The 24,670-nt window shown below is 42.0% G+C and overlaps 1 protein-coding gene across 4 annotated transcripts in view; it reads left to right on the plus strand.

Annotated features, from left to right (window-relative positions):
- Positions 1-24,670, plus strand: part of LOC115379445 (C-myc promoter-binding protein-like) — a 75,935-nt gene that overhangs the window by 37,367 nt on the left and 13,898 nt on the right. For 2 of the 4 annotated variants that reach the window (XM_030080127.1, XM_030080134.1), the window contains exons 13-28: positions 7-152; positions 463-501; positions 5,047-5,180; positions 8,444-8,576; positions 9,090-9,296; positions 10,043-10,171; positions 12,920-13,061; positions 15,183-15,311; positions 15,611-15,703; positions 16,993-17,112; positions 17,388-17,537; positions 17,655-18,883; positions 19,274-19,502; positions 20,808-20,911; positions 21,415-21,590; positions 22,631-22,792. In XM_030080127.1, the coding sequence (XP_029935987.1) occupies positions 7-152; positions 463-501; positions 5,047-5,180; positions 8,444-8,576; positions 9,090-9,296; positions 10,043-10,171; positions 12,920-13,061; positions 15,183-15,311; positions 15,611-15,703; positions 16,993-17,112; positions 17,388-17,537; positions 17,655-18,883; positions 19,274-19,502; positions 20,808-20,911; positions 21,415-21,590; positions 22,631-22,792 (3,322 nt within the window). The remainder of the gene's footprint in view (positions 1-6; positions 153-462; positions 502-5,046; positions 5,181-8,443; positions 8,577-9,089; positions 9,297-10,042; positions 10,172-12,919; positions 13,062-15,182; positions 15,312-15,610; positions 15,704-16,992; positions 17,113-17,387; positions 17,538-17,654; positions 18,884-19,273; positions 19,503-20,807; positions 20,912-21,414; positions 21,591-22,630; positions 22,793-24,670) is intronic. The other 2 variants (XM_030080154.1, XM_030080145.1) reach the window with 2 other exon arrangements.

A 24,670-nucleotide genomic window follows, 5' to 3' on the forward strand; every position in this document is an offset into this window, starting at 1 on the left:
TTTCAGGTTTCCTAAAAAGCCGTGACCGCTCACACCAGAAGTTCTACTCACTGATGACCAAAACCCAAATGTTCATCCGTTTCATTGAGGAGTGCTCCTTCGTCAGCGACAAAGATGCAAGCCTGGCCTTCTTTGATGACTGTGTGGACAAAGTGAGCTTGGCTTTATATTTTTATTTATAGGGGAATTGACCATCTCACAAAAATCTCCACAAAAAGCCTTCCTAATTTCCTTTACTCTGCCATTTCAGATGTGTTTTGCTCATTTTCATCTCCCCTCTTTTAAAGTGGCTCCTTATTTGTCACCTCTTCATTCTCTGTGTAGGCCAAGTAATGTTGGTAGTGTTTCCATCCTTTCCTCTGTGCCTTCACCTGTCTTTAACCAAACACACTTCTCTCCTGTCCTCTTCCAATTTCTTTTTCTTTTCTTTCTCTTTCCCTCTCTGCCTCCGTTTGTGAGCAGCTCTACAACTCAGAGCGCAGTGCAGACAAAGGAGGCAAGGTAAGAGTATTCATTTTTGGTAGATTATGTTCACCTGTCCTGGTGACATTTTGTGTCTATATGGGGATTTGTTAATTTGGTGCATGGGTCAAGGCAAACAATAAGTTTGGTGTCGTGCCAACTGCCTGCGAAGGAAACGGTTTGCCTCTGCTAGAAATGAGTAGAATGTCTTCAGAAAGCTCTCCAGCCCTTCAGTTTTACTTGGAGTTTTGATGATAGTTGCAGTCCAGTTCTCTTGTCATTCCTCAAAGTTAAAGGGTGAGTTCTATTTGTGCCATCCTGTAAAACATGACTAACCCTCCAGAATCTCTACTTTGACTGCTCTGAATATTAGATGATGTCCACATCTAATTTGCTGCAGCAGCGGTTTGGCCAGAGATAGCAAAGTGCAGTTTTCCCAAAAACCTGTGTGCACAATTTCTCAAGATTTCCTTTCTCAATTTTTCATGACTGGAGGAAGAATAGGCTTTTTGCACCTCAGCAGTTTCTTAACCTAAACCAACCTAAAGTCCAGAGTTCCTTCCTCTACACCCCTTGGGCTTGAGTCCACCAGCATGACAATATAAAGAGCCTTGGTTAGGCTGTCATTGTGCCTTTTGTGCTCCACTGGGAGCATTTGGAGGGGTGGCTTGACCGTGTATGTCCACAGGTTGCGGTTGTTCTGTCAGAATGTGTTTGTGCATTGAAGGTTACATTTTTTTGTGTTCAGTCATAAAAGCTGTACTGGTATTTGATTCCCAAGTCACGTCTGTAGGCCGCTGTTTTTTGCAGATGACATTTGTAACAGTCTCTGTGAAATAGACTTGGTTGTCCATAGTGTGTATGTGTGTGTATATGTGTGTGTGTGTGTGTGTGTGTGTGTGTGTGTGTGTGTGTGTGTGTGTGTGTGTGTGTGTGTGTGTGTGTGTGTGTGTGTGTGTGTGTGTGTGTGTGTGTATTCTGGCTGTAATTGAGACAGAGTGAAAGTGAATCTAGAGGCCAGCATCGTGAGCTCCTTGCTGGTTTCCCAGGCCAGAGGTGAGGATCGCCTTGTCCTCCCTGTGCGTCAGCTCAATGGATGTTAATTCTCTGACTGTCTCTCTGGGTTGTGGTGTCTGTCTAGTCTCGCAGGGAGAAAATACACTCTAGGAATTGGCCCACATACGCAGTCACAGTCTGCACAGAGTCGCATACACTGTCAGATAAGATGAAATGTTATTGATTCCTGTGGGGAAATCAGGGCGTTCTATCAGCAAAACTGATGGGTTTCAATAGGGGGAAGAAACAAATAGAATGTAAGTGCACAAATGGATATAAGATACAGTGTAAAATGTAAATACAAACAATAAACATGATTGTAATCAGTTGTGAGGTTGTATATACTTATCCTGGTGCCAGTTTAAACAAGTGGTAAGCAGATGGTGTTGATCAGAAATATGGGGGAGGAGTTTGGCTTACCAACATGTATCGATTAAGTAACAATTACAGCATCATGTACGTAAGCTAGTTAATATACAATCATCCAGCAAACACTGTGTCTCTCTCGTGCATGCATGCAAACTCTCCCTTGGTAACCTCCATGTTTTGCCCAAGTGACCTGAAAGTTCTTAAAGAGACAAAAAAACAAGTTTCTTTTCTTTTCTTTTCTTTTTTTTTTTTTGATCTTGTCTAATAGTTTTCTCTCTCTGACAGGAGGAAGTCGTCTCTTACAGATTACAAGTTCTTTTTAGCCATACATATAGTTTCAGAGGTCTTATGATGTTCAACAACAAACCAACAATTTTAAGTACATTGCTCAACTGGTGTGGCACATAGGTTACATAGGAAAGCTGGGAAATAGTTTACCAAATACAAAAAACAGTGACTTAAACTACCTGATACTAGCAGTATGCCATTGTGGGTGCTTAGCAAATTGCTGTATCAGGCACAAAGTAGTTATTTTGCCTTAAGCTTGTGAAATGGGCTTTCCTCTTCACAAAGCAACAATCCTCTTTTTACCTGGATTGTCATCAAACTTCAACTACAATCAGCAATCAAACAACTAACGAGAATAAATAATGGACGTTTAGCCAGGCACTTCACTTCCCTACCATCCTTTCAATTGCTATTTTCCCACAGCACTAAAATCTGTCATTAAGCAGTTCTCATTTCATAATAATCCCATTATGACTGTTATTTTTGCATCCACCACAATGCTTAGAACTCCTGCTTTAAGACTGACTTGAAAAATTCAAAGTCTATGTACCCATTCCCCTACACGGTGCTTGCCGTATCCATGGTTTTACTCCAGATGACACTGGTGGAAATGAAAGTTTCTGTGCTGAGACTTCTATTGTGCACACCCATTTCAGCTAGTGCCTTTGCAGTGTGTTTTTGACAGATGTTTTGTAAGCCAGGTAGAGCACCATTTTATCCATACAGGGACATTCAGAGCCAGGTAGATGTAGCAAAGCCTGCGCACCTTTGCTGCTCATCTTTGTAGTTTCATGCTCCTCTTGAGTGATATGCACGCTCCAAGTGGGTTTTCATACTGGGCTCTAATGCTCCAGTCTGGTATTCCAAGACCAGCATTCAGGTACTACAACACTGCGAAATATCTTTATGTATGCCTGCTTTGTCATGTTTATTACAGGTTGCAGTGCCTTGATTAATCTAAAATTGTCACAACCATGGCATGCCAAACAAAAAAAAATAATTGAAAGTGACATAAGTGACCGCATAAAACAAATCTCTGGTTAATGTGAAGTTGTCATGACAAAGACAGGTGTCTCGTTGGCATGACAGAGACATCCCAGGCAGTGTCAGGTTTGCAGGGAAAATGACATAATTGACCAAATGGCACTCTATGATAGCAGTCATAAATATTCATTAATGTTTATGACAGCTGACAACATTTTAACTTGTCTCACACTGCTTCAACTCTCCAAAGATGCAGGTGCAGATTTATGGAGTGCAGGCACAGTAGCCAAAAAAGTAACCTATCGATCATCTTTAGATACCATAAATCCTCTCTGTGTTTTTAGATTTTCAGTTTCTGACACATTCTGCTCTCCTTTGAATCACTAATGTCTGACACAGTCAATCACTGTTCTGTCTTGCACACATGTGCGTACAGACCACACTTTTGTAGACTAATATAATTTCAACTGGGAAAAGGTATCCAGTGGTTACTTAAATACTTTTGTAATAGCTGTTTGGGTTTCAAGTTTCAAGAACAGAATCCTTGCTTAGCATTCGCAATTCACTCTGATTGTAATCCGTTATTACACACAGCATTCAACTAACAAAATAACATGGCAATGTTTTTTGTTTTATTTTTCATTGCTGTTCTTGTGTTTGCTTAGGCTGAGGACGCAGTAGGATGTTTGTGACGGTCAGGCCAAAATTTCGGCTAAAGTCCTATTGATTTACCATGGGCTTAGCAGCAGTGTATTTACTTGAGTGGCACCTACATATGATTTATAGCATATGTGCTGAACTTGTAAGTTGATCTTTGAACTGAGTCACCAATTTACCAATTTGTTGTCCACTTGGCAGTTAAGGAAGAATTGTGCAATTGGTTGTGTGTCCTTGAAGAGATGGAGATATTTAGACTGCAAAAATGTGTGTGTGTGTATGTGAGAGAGAGAGACTGAGCGAGAGAGAGAGAGAGAGAGTGACCAAGAGAAAGTGACTGAGAGAGAGTGACTGAGTGTGTGTGTGTGTGTGTGTGTGTGTGTGTGTGTGTGTGTGTGTGTGTGTGTGTGTGTGTGTGTGTGTGTGTGTGTGTGTGTGTGTGTGCGTGTGTGTGTGTGTCAGAGAGAGATAAGATAGAGACCAAGAAATCAGGAAATGTGCCCAGTGGGGAAATGTAGGTCACCTGCTGTCATCCTCCGTCAGCCCTGGTGATAGACTGTCCCAGACGATGTTGTCTCCTTGTATAGAGATCTTGCCTTTGTAGTGGTTCATCATGAGTACATGACAAAGAGTCTCTCCTGTTTACTTCCCCGTGCTTTTTCAAAACTGTTGTAATGAAAAATGTTGAGTACGTGAATAGTGCTGCTCTATGCCACAATCACCGTGTGCAAACTCTTAAATATTAATATTAAACACAATTACCTCAAGAGGCTCCCATCTGGGATACTCCCTTGCAGTGTTTCCCTTGTAATTTTTGTGCTACTGTTTTCAGTGATAGTTCCACATTTGTCCCTTATCTGTTGCTGTTTAGGCCTAATTATTTGAACACTGTTTTACATTTAGATTACAGTAAAATACAGTTAAAATGTTTAATTTAACATTTGTTCTTGTAGTAGTGGTAATATTCTTGCTGTGGAGCTGCACCACTGCTGAATATATGCACTGTAAACACTGTCTCTTTTCTGGCAGCTGGACAGCTGCACTTTCAGCACCATGGAAGTATGAAAGCTCTACAGAAAAGTATACAATAATTTCAACACAGGCAAATTTCATGATGGCAAAAGCTAGGAGAATTGAGGCCCAGGTTGAATTTATTAAGGTGTATCCTTTAATTATCTCAGTAGGACTGTCCGAAGAACTCCACTCATTTTTGCATGTTCTTCTCTCTAGGTGGACAGCGACAGGCCAGAGGAGACCAGGCTGATAGAGATCGATGAGTCCCAGCGGAGCGAGCACACAGTGTTCATCACGCCGCCAGAGCTGCCGCCTCTGCCTGAGGGGGAGGAGCATCCACTGTGTTACAGGTGACATTCGAAATCACAGCTTTGGATGGTTGCCTGAGTTATACTTAAGAATTTGTAACTATGGAATAAGAACTGACCTGTCAGATGGGAGGATAGATGTAAAACCTTTCACTGCAACTCGTTCTATTTGATTCTGAAGTGTCCCTGTACGACCTGATGAAGACCGTTTGTCTGTGTGTCACTAATGCGTCTAACTCATACTTTTCTTATCCATCAGTATCAAACTTTGGAGATATTTTCATAGTAAGTTTGTTATTTTCACTACACCAGGTGCAGATCGGTGTCCTCATTACACTTTCTAGTATTTCTGTTTTAGCGTATTATCCTTCTTTGAGGAGGGTGGTCTCGGTGTTGCCATTTTAACGTCAGAAGTTGGAGCTTCACATCAGCATGTGAACGCACCAAAAGATGTGACTTTTCACACACTTAAAGTAATTTTGACAAAAATTAGTCCCGGCGTAATTGTTCACTGTGATGTAACGAAATATCAAAAACAGTGTGATATGCTTTACAACAGGGCCAGAAGCAAAGCAACATGTAACACCAGGGCTAAAACATGCAAAACACTTGAATGGTCCTTTAAGGCGGCGTGAAAGGACTATGGATTTGGGGAGTGTAAATGCTCGTAAAATACTCTTTTCTAACTGTGGAGATAAAGAAGACAGAAATGATAGAGGTCAGTGTTGGAGAAGTCCACTGGCTATTAGTGATTACTGATCAGTATGTTGTTAGTATATGTATTTATAATTTATTAGCCAAGATTGAATATTTCAATTCTGAATATGTGCTTTTAATTTTTTAAAAATCCCCAAATAACGTAATAACCCTACAATGTAGAAGATAGCCAGTGATTGTTTCGTGTTATTGCCTAATTACGCTCTTGCAGTAATTTTGTTGTAGTGTATTATAATTCTCTATAGCGGATGACCAGCATACTGATGGTTATATCATGTTTGTACAGCATTGTTTTCCATGGGCCATTGACCCCTTGCTTTGTTGTGCTGACCTGATAAAAAGCCCTCACAGACAATGAAGAAGTAATGTCTGTAGCCATGGAGACAGACTCTCACGGGCTTGTAAGTGCTAGGGGTGAGCTCAGCCAATGGACTATTGACTAAATGCCAAAATGACTATTCAGAACTAATATTGTATTTTTCCTGACTATATCTGTCACACGTTAATTTTGAGCTTATATCCGTGATCAGAAAAATCATATTTATTTGTGGACTGAACAAGACGATGTGAGCTCACGGTAACCCTCTGAGAAAGCATTTGGCAGGAGATGGATGCCTTTTAACTTGTTGACCATAGTCCATGTGCGACACACAGACTAAACTCACACTATACAGGTCAGACACACTCAGAATAGCCCTTTCCTCTTTGTCTGAAAAAACTGCTATGTGTAACACTTTCCCTCATGACCCTTAAATTACATTAAATGCAGTGCAGGTGCAGCATGTCTCGTAGTCCCATTCTTATTATTATTACTGGATGGCTTTGGTTTCTTCCTATATATCTGACAGTACTGTAAGCAACTCTCTGCTCATCCTACGTTTTCCTACTTTTTTCCTACTTTTTCCTACATTTACCCTTTCCCATACAAAAAATCACCCGGAAACCTGGAATTACTGTTAGGAAATATGACTCAGCTTCAGAATACCTTTAAGATTAAGTTGACTCTGCTGCTTTGTGAAAAATAAATACAGCCAGAGCACATTTAATAGCTTAGGTAAAGTTAGAGTAGATTTGTTGCTGGATGAGAATATTTTAACTTGTAATACAAATCTCTATCCATAGCTCCAGCCAAATTATTTCCCCTTCATACTCTTGACATTATTTATCATGCTCGCTTTCCGTTTCTATATTTAGGTAACTAGCTAATATCAGCTTAAGGCAAACTCAAAACAAAGGTGCTGTGCTGTAGAGATGCTTAATCTGACTGAATAACTGAGGTGAATTTGAGGAGATGATAAATAAATATACCTCCTGTGTTCATATGAAAAAATATAGCATGCCACGCAGTGATCTTACCATGATGGTCCTTTGTAGTAGAATGAATAAAGGGAAAGATGGGTATGAACAGTAAGAATCACTGGCATTCATCCTAATGTAACAACCTACCCTTCTGCAGCCCAGTCAGTACAAAATGTCCAGTGTAGTGGACAAAAGATTTGCAGCTGCATCATCCAGACTGCTTGTTATCATGAGGACAACCTAAACTTTACAATGATGTCACATGTTTGGGAGTCGGATATTGTGAAGTTGAAATAGATGGTTCAAAAGATGGCTGACAGCAAATTTTTTACAGTTTTATTGAAGATTAAGAACATTAAAATATCACATTAATGTCTTGATTTTTGTTTCTTGTGTGTTACATCATGAGGGCTTCTAGAGGGTTTTTTTTTTTTTTTTTTTAGCAATTTTAAAAATATTTTTTAAGCATGAATTACAAGGCCATTTTATGATTTCCACTGTAGTGGACGCTAGATCAAAAAAAGTTCTGTGTTGGAGCATTTGCACATGGAGTTGAGAGCTTACTCCCGTAGGTTGTAATGGAGGACTTCAGTGAGGATAGTTATCGATTGCACCACACAAGTGGGCAAGTAAAGACACACATCTCCATCTGGGACATGGGGGTGCACACACACACACACACACACACGTCTCTGCAATAGAAACTGGTGTACAAGCAGCAGCAAAGCTCCAGCAAGGCTGGATCATGAGACCAGCTTTGCGTATGTCCCTGCTAACAGCAATCTGGTCCTTGTCTGGAATTAAGCAGAACACTAAAAAAAATGAAGAAAAGTTAATCAATAATATGTTCCATGTTTATTCTGGGAGCAGGAGTTTAGCCCCTCACTGGGACTGATTACCACAACTACTTCTGGACGGAGTGCACTTGAGTCTGTGCTGTCTGTATTTTGCAGCCATTTTTCACTCAAAATAATCATGCTAAGGAATAATTTAGTACAGCTTAATGTTAGCTCCCCTAATAATACATAATTGCCATCAGCTTTCAAACATTTATTTCCGGCTCCGGTTATTGAACATAACAGACAAGCCAAACATAATAACTAAATACTAAATAAACTAAATAAGTAAATAATTCCATCGTACACTGTAGTTGGACTGGTTTTGTAAATCAAATGACCGATGTCACTGCACACAGTCAGTGCCTTCTTCATGAGCTCATCCAAAAAAAATTTTTTTTTTAATTATTATTATTATTTATTTGCAAACAATTTGCATTGTTTTTTCAAAAGGTATGATGGTTTCCCAGTGCTAAGTCTGGACCTCTTTGACCCTGTGGAGGGTCTGCGGACTCCTTCCACTCGCCTCGCTGCCCGGCACAGCTGTCCCACCAGCCCCGCACCGATGTTTAGACGCACCAAGCAGGTCAGCACACACATGCATAATCATTTCATTGTCTCACCGCTTTTCGCGCATTACTGAATTTACTCATTGTTATTCATGTATGATATACAGGTATAATATACATACATAGTAGAACAAGTTTCATTCCTGCTATAGACGGGGATGTATCACTTTACAGATGTCATTATTGAACATGTTTTAAAACATCACTGTCTATTAACCGTAAGAAACTGAAGCTTCAGTATCTGTGTCTATGAGAGTGAATCATATTGTTTATGTGTGTTGGAGATCCATTTTTTCTTTTGTTTAAGCTGTAGGAGATAATAGACATCCTTCAGTGGGACAGAGATAATGAAAGGTAGTACTTGGAGAGATTACTTTTCAGCCTATGACTGAAGATTTGGAGTGACTGCTGTTCTGATATTCACACTCACACAGACACAGGCACAGACATAAAATCACCTACCTCTCATAATCTTGGACTTGAATTGAGCAGGAAAGACCTATTTCCCCAATGCTCCTTTTCACCCACAGGAGATCAGATCAGCTCAGAAAATAGCCAAGAAGTACTCGTCAGTCCCCCAGCTGTGGTCCAAGTGCCTCCTCCGTCACTGCTACGGCCTGTGGTTCATCTGCCTACCAGCCTACGTCAAGGTGTGCCACTCCAAGGTCCGGGCACTGCGCACCGCCTACGATGTCCTCAGGAAGATGCAGGCTAAGAAGCTGCAGCCCCCCGATGAGGTTTGGAAGTATACCTGTTGACATTTGGTCAAAGAAAAAAAAAAAAAACAAATGCCACATTATTATGTTTTACTAATTTTCTTACATTTTTGTCAATATGTGCACTTGTTTTAGATCAACAAGTCATTTTTTGTTATGTTCACATGCCTTTTTTAACGCCAGGATTCAGCATGAGGTGTGAAAATTGAAGAAATACAACTTGACCATGAGCTACACCTGCCCAACTGTCACGTTGGATCTGATTCCCAGGGTCTGAAATCAGTGTTTTGGCTGTGTCTAGTAATGGAAAAAGGGCAAGATGTTATTCCCACCTACCCATTTTTCCCCATGTCAAAACAATTAATATGTCAGTATTTTCTGTTATGTGGGTGGGTGGTAATTTCAGACCTTGACTTTTATTCTTATATTTTATAGTACAAATCCTTGTTGTCAAGCAGACTCAAATGGCAAACCTCACACGGATAAAAACACATCCTGTCAAAGGCTCTGCAAAATGGAGGGTGTTTCCACTTCTCTGTTCAGTCAGTGGTGTGTGGAAGATAAAAAAGTCAGCGTTGTTTTCTAATGTCTTCTTCCCAAAAACTCAGCAAGTGAAAATCATGGCCAGTGGATTTAGTCCATCACCAATCCCTCGTATATACATGTTGTCATCTAACCATATCATACCATCCTAAAATCATCATCATCCGTCCTGATTGTGGAGCTGTCACTGCTGGATCACAGGTGTGAAACCTCTGTCCCTTCAGGTCTGTTACCGGGTGTTGATGCAGCTGTGTGGCCAGTATGGCCAGCCTGTCCTGGCAGTCAGAGTCCTCTTTGAGATGAAGAAAGCCGGAGTTCATCCCAACGCCATCACGTACGGATACTACAACAAGGTACATACCCTTACGTGAGGGGAAGGGACATTGGATTGTTGTTCCACCAATCGTGGGGGATCATGTCATGGTGACTCTTGACTGGTTTATTGTAATGAAGCCATGGACGTGTATGTCAGATAGATACCGTGATGAATATTGTAAATATTGCAACAGTGTACCTCAGCAAAGAGAACACCACACCTTTATAAGAAACACGTACTTATTTTTGGCAGGACTGAATTTTATTTACATAGACACACACACAAACAAACAGCATATGTTTTATGGTATGACACACTGCAGATTTTGTATATTTTATTCTTTTTTAAGATGTATAGTGCTGTGCATAGTGCACAGCTCTGCTTACTAAAAAGTTAGCAAAGTGGACTTGTTACTATATGGACTGTATGGACAGCTTGAGTTGTCAGACATTTTAGGAAATTCTGGGTAAAGAAAATGAATGAGTAACAATCTTTGCTCCTACTACTGTCAAGCTGCCCTTGAGCAAGGCAGTTAAAACTAGTCAATGCAAGCTCTGAGGTATGAATACATGTAAGTATATAAATGGCATTGCTGAATGAGCACATGTATGCTGAGCAAAGTCAATCCTTAGATAAATATAGGTTGGAAAATTGTATGACAAATAAGGCAGATTGATAACAGCCTAGGTGGGGTTGTTTATGTTGGATTTGAAGTAGTTGCCTTTATACATCCAAGTTAAAAATAGTGTAGCCAAATTATTATGCCAGCCGACATTGTGAGCCCTCGCTGATGCATCCCTGAATTTCATAGCTCCATGGATGGCAGTAACCAAATAGAGATGATACTTCATCATAGTAATGTCTCTATGGATGCTTGGCTTTCAGATAAGAAGAAACATTGGTGACATTTTCTGTTCCCCCCAAGGTTGTACAGCATCCTCTATAATCACCCCCATGTGTCAGGAGAAATTGTGTCTCTTTTATCATGGCAACCTATGCCTAACTTGGCAACCCAGGGACTGTAAACCTGCAGTGGCCTATGAGGGTGCCGGCTGTCAGGAGAGAAGGCCATGCTAAAGGTTATGCTGGTGTGTTTTGACGCCTCAGAGAGAGTTATTTTAGCTTAGCAATCGATGGCTTTGAGGCACTGGCTGGCAAGCTCCTTCTGCTGTCACAAACAGTATCTATTGCAACCACTGCATTGCACATATATCAGTATATTTTTCTTACACATGCTTTTATAGGTCTTTGAAGCCTAAGGATGGGAGTGAGGGAAATGTGTGTCTCTTCATGAAATGAAAAAAGACTCTATTTACATGGGGTAACACTCGAATGCTTACCTCTTCTAATGTATCATAAGCTTCAGACTGCTGTTCCACTTGTAATATATGCCTTAAACCTTCAGGTTTATGTCCCCCAGTGCAGTTTTGCATGCCAAAGCCATGACTGCTCCCTGTAGAAATCTGTAGCCTCTGGCTTCCTTTTGCAGACAGTTTTAATATACTACTATCAGTGTGGAGTAATACTTTATGCGAGACATGTTGCTATTGCATGATTCAAGTCAAGTGAATTTCCAAAACATCAAGACTACAGAATTAAAAGACTTATCAGTGTTGAACATGACAATTTGGTGAAGATTAAAAAGATGGCTGTGCAGAATGTTGAATTAAGAGGAAAAGAGTGAAAACATACATTAAAGCAACAAAAGAGGTTAATATGTGCAGTATTGTCTCTGTGTTTTTTCTGTGTTTGTGTGTATGCAGTTTCCAAGTTTAGTCTTTTAATGTATTTGTTCACAGACATATTTTTAGTAAATTCATTTTTTCATTTAGATGCCAAATGGATTCAAGAGCTTTTCCTACCAGTCAGTAGGTACACTGGAGATGCTGTTTGAAAGGTTTATACACTCTGCCAAGTATAAAATCCTGAGGAGGAAACATTCAATCTTTGTCATTTTTGGCATGAAAAATGTTTAAACTGAACAATCAGCCGACAAATATAGTCTAATGGCTTGCTATTGATATTAGTCTAAAAAAAAACATGCATTAAGCACCTTTCCTCAGATATTCATGATCTCTCTCTCTCTCTCTCTCTCTCTCTCTCTCTCTCTCTCTCTCTCTCTCTCCCTCTCTCTCTCTCTCTCTCTCTCTCTCTCACTCTCTCTCTCACACACACACACACACACACACACACACACACTCACACATGCATCCAGTCATGACACACATACTTCCATAAAGTTCAAAACATCTGAGCTTTCCCATCAGGCACCCGGGCCTAGGGCAGAGATTGCTGTGCTGTAGTTGTCATAACAACGTTACTGGCGACTATCTCATCAATCTCATGGAAGGCAGCCTCATTCCACCTGGCCAATCCTCAGAGCCCTAACACAAGAGAAGCCAGTTCTTCAGCATAATAAACCCACTTGTTCATTCTGCTGTCAACTACAGTGGCATACAAATTGCAGTGGGGCTGTGTTTTTCTCAGGGGGTTTCTGAAATGTATTTTAAGTGCAGACAGAGAGAAAGTCAAACGTGATTTGGTCACCAACAGCTGATGTGCTTTCGTTTTCTGATTATAAGTGTGACTTTTTTGGATCCAGTCTGTTTTGGTTGATGCCTTTGATCAATTCCGCATAAAGGATAACTTCATGCGGAACACTTTAGGTCAATTTCAGCACACCCGTTTCAAAAAGTTCAGTTGAAAGTGAATGAGTAAAGTTAAAACTGTATTGAGCCTTGTTCTGTCTCTCCCCCTCTTCCCTGCTTTCTTTAACTGTGTCCAGGCGGTGTTGGAGAGTACATGGCCCTCCAGTACCAGAGGTGGCTACTTCCTGTGGATGAAGCTGAGAAACGTGGTTCTTGGTGTGGCCCAGTTCAAACGGGCGCTACGGAGACATGCTCACCTTACCCACAGCCCGCTATCAGGTTTACACTTTATTTTCAAATCTAAAGTGTTTTCTTCTGTGGTTCCAGGGTATTTTTAACTGAGGATGCTATCACACCCACAGTTAATTTTCTTTGGTCTAAACCAGAGTTGAAAAATGAAATTTTTGTATTTGGTTAGTTGAGGGTGTGTAGACATACATGGACTCACATGGACTCACAAGTAGATCTTTTATTTGAAGGGTGATTTGTGAACGTCTTCCTACCAGGATGAGTGCATGAGGAACTAGAAGGTTGTGATTCCTGAAAAAAATGCGGGGTGTTTTCTACACAATGATTCTGGCAGAAACGTGGTGGCTGTTGTTTATAGGTTGATATTGCATTGTAACATGTGGTTGCTAGGCGGTTGCTATGGTGTTCTAGGTGGTTGCTAGTGTGTTGCTTGGCGTTTGCTGTGGTGTTCTTGGTGGTTTCTACGGAGTGCTAGATGGTTGCTGTGGTATTCTAGATGGTTGCTAGGTAGTCTGACTCACCAGTGTAGATTGTGGATATAAGCCTGCCATTGGACAACTACTTCAGTTGCTAGCTCCTCCCCTTACACTGCCTGAATATTACTGTTTTCAAAATCCTGTTGCTATGAGGAATAATAACAGTAACAACCTTGATGCTAGTATGTATGTGCCAATGTACCAATCTCTTCCACTTAACACGAAGTCTATGATATGGGTTTCATGACATTCTGCAAGAGCTACATACGCCTATTAAATTGCCTGTGATTTTAAGTCCATTGAGCACTAAAACAGGTTCCCCCTAATGCAGGTTTGCAAGGGTTCTCTTGCTGAAGCCTGTGCTTAGTGCTGACGATTGTGATTGGTTGAGAAAAATACAGGTCAGAGCATTTTTTCCCCTATAGCAGAATGATAGTAGGTTAAGCCAAGTGCTGGCACAGTGCTAAGATAGGTCTGGCTATGCGAGACTAGTTACTAAGGTGTTGCTAGGAGGTTGCTAGTGTGTTACCATGTATTTTTTGTTTGTTTGTTTGTTTGTTTGTTTGTCTGTATGTTTTGGGGGGGGCATTCTGGGTGGTTTCTAGGTGGTTTCTGTGGTGTTCTAAGTGGTTACTAGGTGGTTGTGAGGTTGTTGCTAGGTGGTTGCTATCATGTTGCTCAATGGTTGCTAGTGTTTTGCCTTGTTGTTGGTAGGTGGTTGTGAGAATTAGTTCCACTCCTCAGTGGCCTCTGAGCATTCTGTCATTCATTTCTATGGGGTTTAAAGTTTGTGATAAAAGGTAAATATCACAAAGGTAGAAGTCAGATTGAAAAGCTGTGAACAAGCTCACCCATGCAAACTGGGCCGGACCTTTTACAGTTTGTTTGGTGCCATTAGCTTTGAGTAGTGCACACAAACTCAGGTGGAAAAATAATAATATGAAAAAAAAAGAATATGGCAAATAACAATAGGTTGAATGCACAGCGATCACCCAATTAGCTGACACTGAGCATAAAGAATTGAAGGATAATAATTATACAGCATGCTATATATTTTGTGGATGATTACACCATCAAATTTTCACACTATTATAAAACAGACAAACATCTTACTGCCCACAATTTCTAAGACAGGACCAGTCACAGTGTTAACAAAATGACCTGCAGAGGGAAAGTTCAAACTACAAAACATGACTGCCTTGAAGTGTGTGATCTAGCTCACCAGGCCTGTGCATGCTAGTGAGTGCCACAAACCCAATGCATGCATGCCAGTCCATGCCCAGCAAGTCCCCGCTTTTAAAAGATGTTATCTTTAACCAGTTGTAAGCATTGTGCTCCAGAAACAGCATGTTCATTTAGGGAGTCCAACACTGATTCTGTTTGACACAGCCAAGGGGTTCTGTTAACAACAAGAAAATATAACTTCAAAAAAAATCTCATACTTGTGTATCAACATCCCAGTTCTTATACTTTATGGAAATGTAATTTTGTGGTTACTTCATGGCTTAGACTAATAGACATACATGAAAAATAAAACCAATACTACCACTACATACTTAAAAAAAGAAAGAAAAAAGATTAAAAAAAAAATTCAGCTATCCCTTGTGGAGAAGTTAAGGCATCCAGCTTGTTTTTTTTTTTTTTTTTTTTTTAACACCTTGTTGTCTTTGGGCAGATGGCAGTGACCTGGATGCTGTGAGTCACGGCAGCCTGGATAGCTCTGCCGACACTAACCCGGCTGAGCAGGGCCCCTACGCCACTGACTCCATCAAAGTAGACCCCACTGACGATAGATCTAGCACAGGTACACCCACAATGGCTGCCACTTGACTCCATCTTTCACAGGCAGCCATCTTGTTCTACACCTTTTCCCTCACTGACATGTTTGTTTGTTGTTTTCTAACAACTTACCGACCGGCCTCTTCCTCGTCTCCCTCCTCCTGCTCCTTCTCCTTCTCCCTCCCTCTGCTGCCTGTTTCCATTTTCCCTATGTCCCATTTTTCATCCATGTCTTTTCCTGGTTTTGCTCCCATGGTTTCTGCTCTGCTCTGTCCCTAACCCTGCCCTTCACTCTGGCCCTGCCTGTGTTGCCCTTGCATGCAGTCGGCCGTGGGGGCGGCAGCGTGGGTGCCAGGGGCCTGGTGGCCCTCTCACACTGGGGGGGCTCTGAGCTCAGAGAAGCCACCCTCCACCCAGGTAAACCTCTCTCTGTCTGTCACTTTGTTTGTCTGTCTCACCTTCCCTGTCTACATTTCTCTGTATCTTTCATACCTTCTCTGGACCTTTTTTTGTTGCTCTTTCATCTTTAACCATTCCTTGGCATCTCTCTGTCTCTGTCTCTAGTACTTACTCTAATCTGTTCTTTACCATGCTGTATACTGAACATTGCTGTCTGCAGCAGATACCACTCCACTCATCTCTCTGACTTTTCTCCCTCACTCACATTCCTTGCTTCACCACAGAGCAATTTGTCATTGTCAGTTATGACGAATAATTACCCAGAGGCACATTCTTTTTGATTAGGGAAATCATTTTAATCATGGAAATAGCACCTCTGTGGGAGACTCCAGTATGAGTGCAGAAAGACTGAAAGGAAATCACAGTTAATAGCACAGTGGGGGAAAGGACTCAATGTGCAGCTCAGTGCTTATTACTATCCTTGAACGAGTTTTTTAAATTGTGATTAGTCGTGAGTTGTTCCATACTGTATTACAGGCATGCCATGCAGCCTCATGCTTTATTTAGAGAGGACAGTCAGAGAGGAGAGCAAATCACATGACAGCTCGTTGCCTGGAGACGCAGAGAAGTTTGAGACAGAGACGTTAATGGTGATCACGGCTTCAGATAGGCACAGTTGGATTGACAGCATTTTTTTCCCCCTAACGTCAAGTTGTAACAGTCGAGTTCATTAGGTGTGGTGAAACTGTGGTTAGTGTCCTTACACATACTGGAGATCTCCCTTTACCCTGAGGAGGATTCTTTTATCCAGCACAGCTTAGCTGCTTCTCTCCTCTCCGTGCAACAGTGATGTGCCTCCCAGAGTTGAGAAGATGAAAGGAAAGAAATGTCTCACTACTCTCCACTCTTATGTTTCATTTATCTCTCACAGGCAACATTTCTCACCACTCTCTTTGTGAAAGCCTACAACAGACTGATAATTCTGGCACCAGAGGCAGTTTTGGCCATATAGATTTTAATGGGCAAGGTCTTTTAATAAAAAAAGAAGACTTGATCCTTGATCCAACAGCTTGCTTAAAGTAGTGAGAAAGAGGCTATGTAAAGTAAAGGTTGCAGAAATACGAATGATGAATGATGCAGAAGAGGTGCTGTCTTAAAGGAATTGTGTTCAAATTAAAATTCTTCTGAATCAGTTTACCAGACCCTGCTTGGTATGTTATCGTGTTTTAATATCACTGACTTACTAACTTGTGTCTCTCCTCTCTTCTCTTTCTCTCTGTTTCTTTCTCTGTGTCTCTGTTCCCCAGGGGACCAGTCAGATTTGGGCTATAACTCACTTTCCAAAGAGGAGGTGCGTAGAGGAGACCCCAGTGCCCAGGACCCTGCCCCTGACAAAGATGACAAGAAGGAGAGTGACTGCAGCTCTTGTCAGTAGCCTGTCTGATACTATCTACTCTTTGTCTACCTTTCAAAAAAATGCTAACTAGGCAGTCTTGTATCCGCACTGGATTTCCCCTTCCTTTGCCTTGATCTTGCCATCCCCCTCTAAGGATGATTCATTCTTTTTGGTTTCTCATGCACATCAAAGCATCCCAGTCATCTAATGCCCTCCACTGGGCTGTCAGGTGTATTGCTGTGTCTGAGGCTGTGTGCTTTGTAAAAAGCTCAAGACTAGTTTGAAATGTTTTGTCTCTGTGTGTAGTGTCAGAGACGGAGAGCACCAAGGGTAGTGGAGACTGCCTCCCTCAGCTGGATGTGGAGGTGCAATCCTCTTTCAAGCCCCGGGGCATCGTCCGAGGCAACTGTTCCTATGACGACGCAGCCTGTAAGCCTAAGGGCTCTGCCAGCACAGGTAAAATGGAGGACTCCTTCTAGGCTTAACTGATTATTCCTGTCGGTTCCAGATCATGTAAGTGGCTCATGAATTCTTCATGTCTCCTCGTTTCTGTTACTCGCTCCGCTCTTACAGGACATGTTGCAGGTCTTCTCTTCACCTCCTCCCTGGAGGAAATTGGAGAAGTCCAGACCAACAGTTTGCTCAGGAGACATAAGAGTGCTCTGGAGGAGGTGGTGGGCAGTGCCAGTAGTGGCTCGGCCCTTGACTGGCAGGCGGTCCGGGGCCGCCGGCTGAGTGGTGACACAGTGGGCAGCAGTGGCAGTGGCACCACTGTCCTCGGCCTGGGTATGAGCCAGGGCGAGACCGACCCAGATAAGATCGCAGGACACCTGGGTGCTGATGCCAAGATTCTGTCCAGTGCCAACTTTAGCAAGACTAAAAGGCCTCATTCACTGCCCCTGTGTGGGTCAGAGGGGACTTCAGCTAAGGCAGGTGCTACCAGGAGCCAGGGGCATAAGGAGGAGGATGAGGAAACAGAGGAAACGGAGGAAAGGGACTCAAGCGATGAGGATAAGAGCAATACAGAAGCTATTTTTGATTTGGAAGACCTGGATATAGATGGGCCCACCACGGAAATTGCAACCAATTTGGCCAAAGCCAGCCAGCCACGTAAGCCTACTGTTGAACGCAGTGCCAGCTACGGTGGCGTGGGTGCTGCGGCATCTAGAGGAGCTGTAAAGCGCACAGGCATTGAGACGGGCTACGACCCCCTATCCCTGCTTGCAGCCGAGTCTCAGTCTGAGCAGCGTAATGAAGATCAATACATAGAGGCGGAGGAGGTCAGCACACCGAGTCCCCGCAGACACCTGGCCAGGGAAATCGAGCTCTACATGAATCACATGGGCAGCCCCCTGAGCAGCCGCACACCCAGCCTGGATCTGCAGGAGCCGGCCAGCCCACTGCTCCTCCATCCCTACTCCTCCTCAGTGTCTGCCCCTCGTCGAGCAAGCCTGCCTCACAGCTCCCCCCTCAGGACTCGAGGCGTGCCGCGCTCCCGCACCTACCACCCCCCCTCGCCTTCCCAAACCATTTCACGCCAACGTCTGTGGTCCTCGCCACCCTGCCGGCGCTCTAGCGCTACTCCCAGTCCCAGCCCTCGACCCAGCCCTTACAGGGAAAGGGCAGATAGAGACATGGGCCTGGCCTCACCTTCACCCTCCTCCTCCTCTTTCGCTCTGGATACTCTGCTCACACCAACCCTGGATGTGTTCAAGAGCAGCGTGTTCTCTGCTGGAAAGGGTGTTGCAGAGAAGGCAAGTCGCTGGTACTCCCGCCTGGCGACCTACACCACACCTACCAAGGTACAGAGCCTACAGTTACAGGATTCATTGCATTATATCATTCTAGGAAAATTGTTTTATTTATATACACTGTTTGATTATCATGTGAGCGTTAGTCCAAGATAAACACAAAGTTGCAGCACCACCGCCCTCTTGTGGTCTTTTGGGTGCTTCACAACCTGTGTGTTTCCTCTTTCTGGCATCAACGCTGTCTGAACAATCTGCTAATCAGCGCTGTTGGTCACCACTCTGAATTTGATATTCTTGAATAGGCAAATAGGCATATTTCCCCAGGGACTGCTAAATTTTACATTAACTTTCAGGATGTTTCAGCATGTTTGTGGTCCATCACAATATCGGTGGAAGTTAATTATACGTCTTATTATGGCTTGCTCTCCTCTGCTCATCTAGGATGGTAACAGCGACCGTTTGAGTGTGTCATCCCTGGGCATTGGTGATCCAGACTGCTCTTCCCTGTTTGATGAGGAGGACTGTGGCGAATCAGACAGTTCCTTAATCTCTCCCCAGAGGAACGGCTCCATTGGCCCTCGCAGGAGCCCCAGACGCAGCCCCCTCCGCAGTCGGCTGGACAGCCCCACCATGGGCTCCAGCCTTGGGAGACCTACACCTCTCCACTCTGGTAAGACTGATCAGCTTCTCAGGCCATGCTCAAGTGAGGATACCAGGGTGAAATTTTGGCTAGATGAAATTCCTGTTGGAATCACTATCTGCAAGTTTATAACCATCGCTTGATTTGTCAGTTTGCATCCTGATCCAACTGCAGAACTAAAGGTTTCTCTGTAATATCTGGTTCTCTGCACAATGAGATACAGAAAATTAGATTTTGCATATTTCAAAATTTGAAAGTTCACAATAGAGCCAGGATATTCATGAAAACAGTAAGAAAAAAAACACTAAGACAAGCAATATCAAGCAAAAATAAAACAATATAAAAAAAATGTTAAGTCGTATCCCCCATCGTCCCTGAACAATATTGAATACATCCATGATATAAGACTTGAGAATGTTATTTTAAGACCGGGATTACTTTATATTATCAACGATACCAGGACATCTCATACTTGCTAAGCCATCAAGCTTCTCATTCCCATTTTACACCAAAACAGTGTACACATTTGAGAATGAGGCAACCATGCACGTTTGCACGATACAAGGTACTCCACAGCCTCAGAAGAGCCCGAGTTCAAACAGAGTTGATGAGACATTGAGGTCTTGTAGGTCTGGCCTTGTGGGACTGAAGCCAAATGGCTCATTAGTGACAATAAAAACATAACAGCAATTACAGATCAGCTAACCACAATTTTTTGATTGCACATGCATACCTACAGATGAAAAGAAGACAAAGACGAGTGTTTAGGGCTTGTACATGGTTAGGTTAATCAGAATTACAAAGACATTTGGAAGTGAGACAGTTTCCTTAATAAAAGGCACAATCATGCCCACTCTATTTGTGTGCTCGTCTGTCTGCTTTGCAGTAAACACTGTGATGACATATTTTTCAGCAATCTAATTGCCCAGTGTGACAAATTGGCTCGCTGTACCCTCTCACACTACAGGAGCAATGACAAAAATTTAAAACATGTTGAAAAATGATCCAGACATCCGTGATGGTCCCAGACTGCACCTGTAAATTGGGACATGACGTGCTGACCTTCTTGTTGTATGTGAGCAAAGACAGCGTTTTTACTCTGATCTGCAAAAATGTGTTTGTGATGCATAAATGAGCTGTGATATCATATGTTCGCCTGGCACAATAAATCCTGTATGTGGTATAGCAGAAGACATAGATGTGATTAAAAAATTAGTTAGTCACGTCTCTAGGGATGATTTGTGTCTCCCAAATGTGATTAAAAAAAAATTGTCAGTGACACAGACATTTGTTTTGTATTGTCTAATCCTTATATTGTTGCTGCTGCTGCTCCAGGATGTGTCCTTTCTCCCCCTGGTTTCCCTCTGCCTGACAAGTCTGACCTCGGCTCTTCACGCTACACCAGCAACACCAGCATCTTCAACAACTATGCTATGGAGGTAAAACAACACTATGGGAAGAAATGCAAAAAATGGTGAACTAAACTCTTGATGTGCAAAGTGGCAGAGTCTTCTTTTACATAAGTGTTGCAGAAGATTGTGTTGTTTGAACTACAAATGTATGGACTAGCACTGTAAATGCCTTGTAAATACATATTTTTTCAGTGTCACCGGGCGCTTACAAGTACTGATGTTAATTATAGTTAACAGAGAGGAAATTCTTAACAATAATAACAAAAAGGAGAAGAAGAATACATAGAGTAATGAGAATACTGAGATAAAGACAAAAGCTTGGATAGTGCAGCAACAGAATATAACAGACAAATAAAACAATCTTAAAACAGGCACAATAAATAAAGAAATGAAAAGATTCTGCACCAAACTAAAGCTTAAAGATTCTTTATTTCCCAGTACAGGTTTAATCATATCCTAGTTACTGTGGACCCAGTGCAATTATCTAATCAATGACTCTTTGTTCTTCTTTTTCTGTTGTCTGTTTCCAGCTGCTGATCTCCAGCTGCTCGCGCTGTAAGACGTGTGACTGCCTGGTGTACGACGAGGAGATCATGGCTGGCTGGACGGCAGATGACTCCAACCTCAACACCACCTGCCCCTTCTGTGGAAACCCCTTTCTGCCCTTCCTCAATGTGGAGATCAGGGACATGCGAGGACCCGGGAGGTATGCTATGACGTTGCTTACACTGCAGGGCATATCCGAATCTGATTTATTTCTCAAAAATAAACTAACCAAACATCAAGTTAAAAGTGACCAGATCTGAATTGTTTGTTCAGCCTGTACTCACATTTGATCACATGTCCACAATAGTTATCATAGTAAAGATGAATGCAGATGTGCTCACACTGAAACCTCATGATACTAGATTTTGCTACCAGTAAGAGGGAGGAAGGATAACAGAAGATGATTTAGTAACTGCATGCCGCTATGGATAATACAAATGTTATTTGAACAGCAACAGAAACCACCTGCAAATGTGGTTTGAATCTGATAATAAAGGCTTTTTGCCTTTCAGACTGAAAATCAGATTGCCAAAAAAAAAAAAAAAAACATATTTGAACTGTCTGTCTGAGCATAGCCTTTGACGCCTCAATACTGAACTGCTATGATATTGTGAAAACATGCTGTGTTGATTGGGTAGTATTTTTAAAGGGCCTTTTTGCCCCCTTTATCTATTTTTTTTAACAGTATTTTGGTCCTTTTTCTGGTTATGTATATTGACAAGCACTCAGTTTGTATCTCTATCTAAAATCTGTTTTAACTTCTCTCTCACCTCTGGGGGACAGCAGCAGTTATTACAGAGAAAGACTAGCACTGGTTTGCCCTCTCTGTCAGGTGTGTTGTTGAGTTGTTTCCAGTTAAAAAATGTTCCATCATTCTCATTCAGAACACACTGGAAATATGCATCCACTAATAGGCTTCAACAAATCACAGGTATATAGTCCCAGTAATCACACTGTGACATTGTAAACAGTGTGAAATTCAAGTGTGCTGCATATTAAGAGAAATTTTGCCCCCTAAGTTTAAATTTCACAGTCTTTTTTTGAACTTTCAAGGCCATTTTTACTCTGAGCCCCAGTTAATATTTGGCATTGCTTGTATGATTAACCAGTCCATATTATAAATGATCTTACAGAAAAAAAAACATAATAATAATGAACCTAGCTTTCTCCTATTGTAACCTCATGACTCTTCTTTCCCAGGCTTTTCCTGAAGGGCAGCCCGTCGGGAGAGGAGGCGGTGACCTCGTCTTATTCCACATCCACAGGTTTGGACACGGGGACATCCACGCTGTCCACCCCTTGTCCCACCACCACCATTTCTCCCCCCAGGATCACTGTCCAGGAGAGCTCAGGGAATGGAAGGTACCCACAATCTGTCAGCTTTACAGCACTTTTTTCCATTTATTTGATGCTGCTGCAAATAATGCCTTTTTTATTTAGCAGTATGTACTGTATCTCAAAAAATAACTACATACCCTTTTCCAGCGATGACACACCTTATTCACATATTTAAAAAATGCTTTGAAACCTGAGGAGCATTTCAGAAAGTGGGTGTACTGACTAACCCCAGTTTGTTTACCCAAACTTAAGGGAAAAGTGGGGTTTATTTTAGATTAACTCCAGGTCACTTAATGTGGAAACTTATACTTTGAAGCTAATGTGCTCCGAAAACCTGTCAAGCCTGCAGCATTTTACCTGGGTTGTCAAGGACATGATGGCCCTTTTTGGCGATCCTGTTTACACTGAAGCCCAAATTATTTTTTTTGCAGTAACCAGTATTTTAACTGAAAATTGACAATTCTAATAAAATATTAGATTTGCCTCCCTGTTAAAATACCAATATTTTTTATACTTTAATTTATTAATTTCACCCATTATTTTTGTTGTTTCTCTTGCATAATAGTTTTACTCTAAATTAAGATGAATCAAAACGTCCCACACAGCCTGCATAATAACATACTAACACATTTTAACAACAGCAAATAGTGTGAACATCAACCAGAACAAAAGGTAGTCCCAAAGATGTGTTGCATCTTTTCAAATATGTGTGGAGTTGTAACACAGCATATTAAAAACATGTGTGGAGACGGAGATGATCGTGTGTTAGTAAGCTACAAACTGAGTTCTGTTAAGATGGTAGCGGGGGGGAAACCCAGTGAGGATCACTGACAGAAAGCAGGGGAGGCATGAAAAATCACTGCTGATGGTCATCATCTCAATGCATCTGAGAAAGTAAAAACAAAATGAATTGTTTAGGATAAAGACAGTGTTATACTTTATGCTCAGTTGGCCTGTATCATTTTTACAGCTCATTTTCATTCAGGTTTCAATTTGTCTGATCAGAGAATGCCTTTGAAGTAGGAACCTACTGTAGTGGCCAACCACATGCCCCACATCTGCATTGTAAAACAACAGTGTGACACAATCTGCAGCACCTGGCCCTGACAAAGCTGTGTGTGTGTTTGTGTGTGTGTGTGTGTGTGTCTTTTTGTGTGTGTGTCTTTGTGTGTACGCAAGCAATATGGATGAATTGCACATGTATTCTGCCAGGGCATTATGCAGTCAGTTGAATAATAATAGAAAGTGATTTATTTTATTGTCATTGTTTATTAGGATTCCCATTAGCTGTCACCTGTAGGCCCTAGCTTGTCCTCCTGGGGTCCTCAATAATAAAAAAAAAACAACTTAAAAATGATATGAATAAAACTGGTCCATCTGGATTTTCTCCAGCACACACAGAATTACCTGTTTTGGACACTCAAACACTCGACATTATGATTTTGGTACATTGACTACGTTTACATGCACACCTTATTCCAGTATTACTGGGAATATTTGCAATATTCCGGTTGCGCACGTGTCATGTAAACACGCACCGAACCCGATTAAGGTCATATTCCGGTTGGAGAGAATTCCAAATAAGACCCCTGGCATATGCCTGTTCCAACCAGTCTTGACTGCGCATGCTCAATTTGCAAGGAATTCTGGGGCGTCTTTGTTGCTATGGTTACTGCAAGCGGGGAAATCGACATGGCGCACACTACAGCATGGCGAAAAGCAGCAAGAGCCAGGAGACTGCAGTCTGCCTTCAGCTAATGAAAGACTTAAATATCATGCAGTGTATCGATGGGAGAAAACACAGAAATAGCGACAGAAGAAGAAGAAGAAGAAGACTTCTGTATTTCCGGCAGACCAGACGCCTATACGTGTACTGCTGCCCCCCCCGGCTGAGTGTCGCAT

Source organism: Myripristis murdjan, chromosome 3 (genome assembly GCF_902150065.1).
Source record: "Myripristis murdjan chromosome 3, fMyrMur1.1, whole genome shotgun sequence".
NCBI classification, from domain to species: Eukaryota; Metazoa; Chordata; class Actinopteri; order Holocentriformes; family Holocentridae; genus Myripristis; species Myripristis murdjan.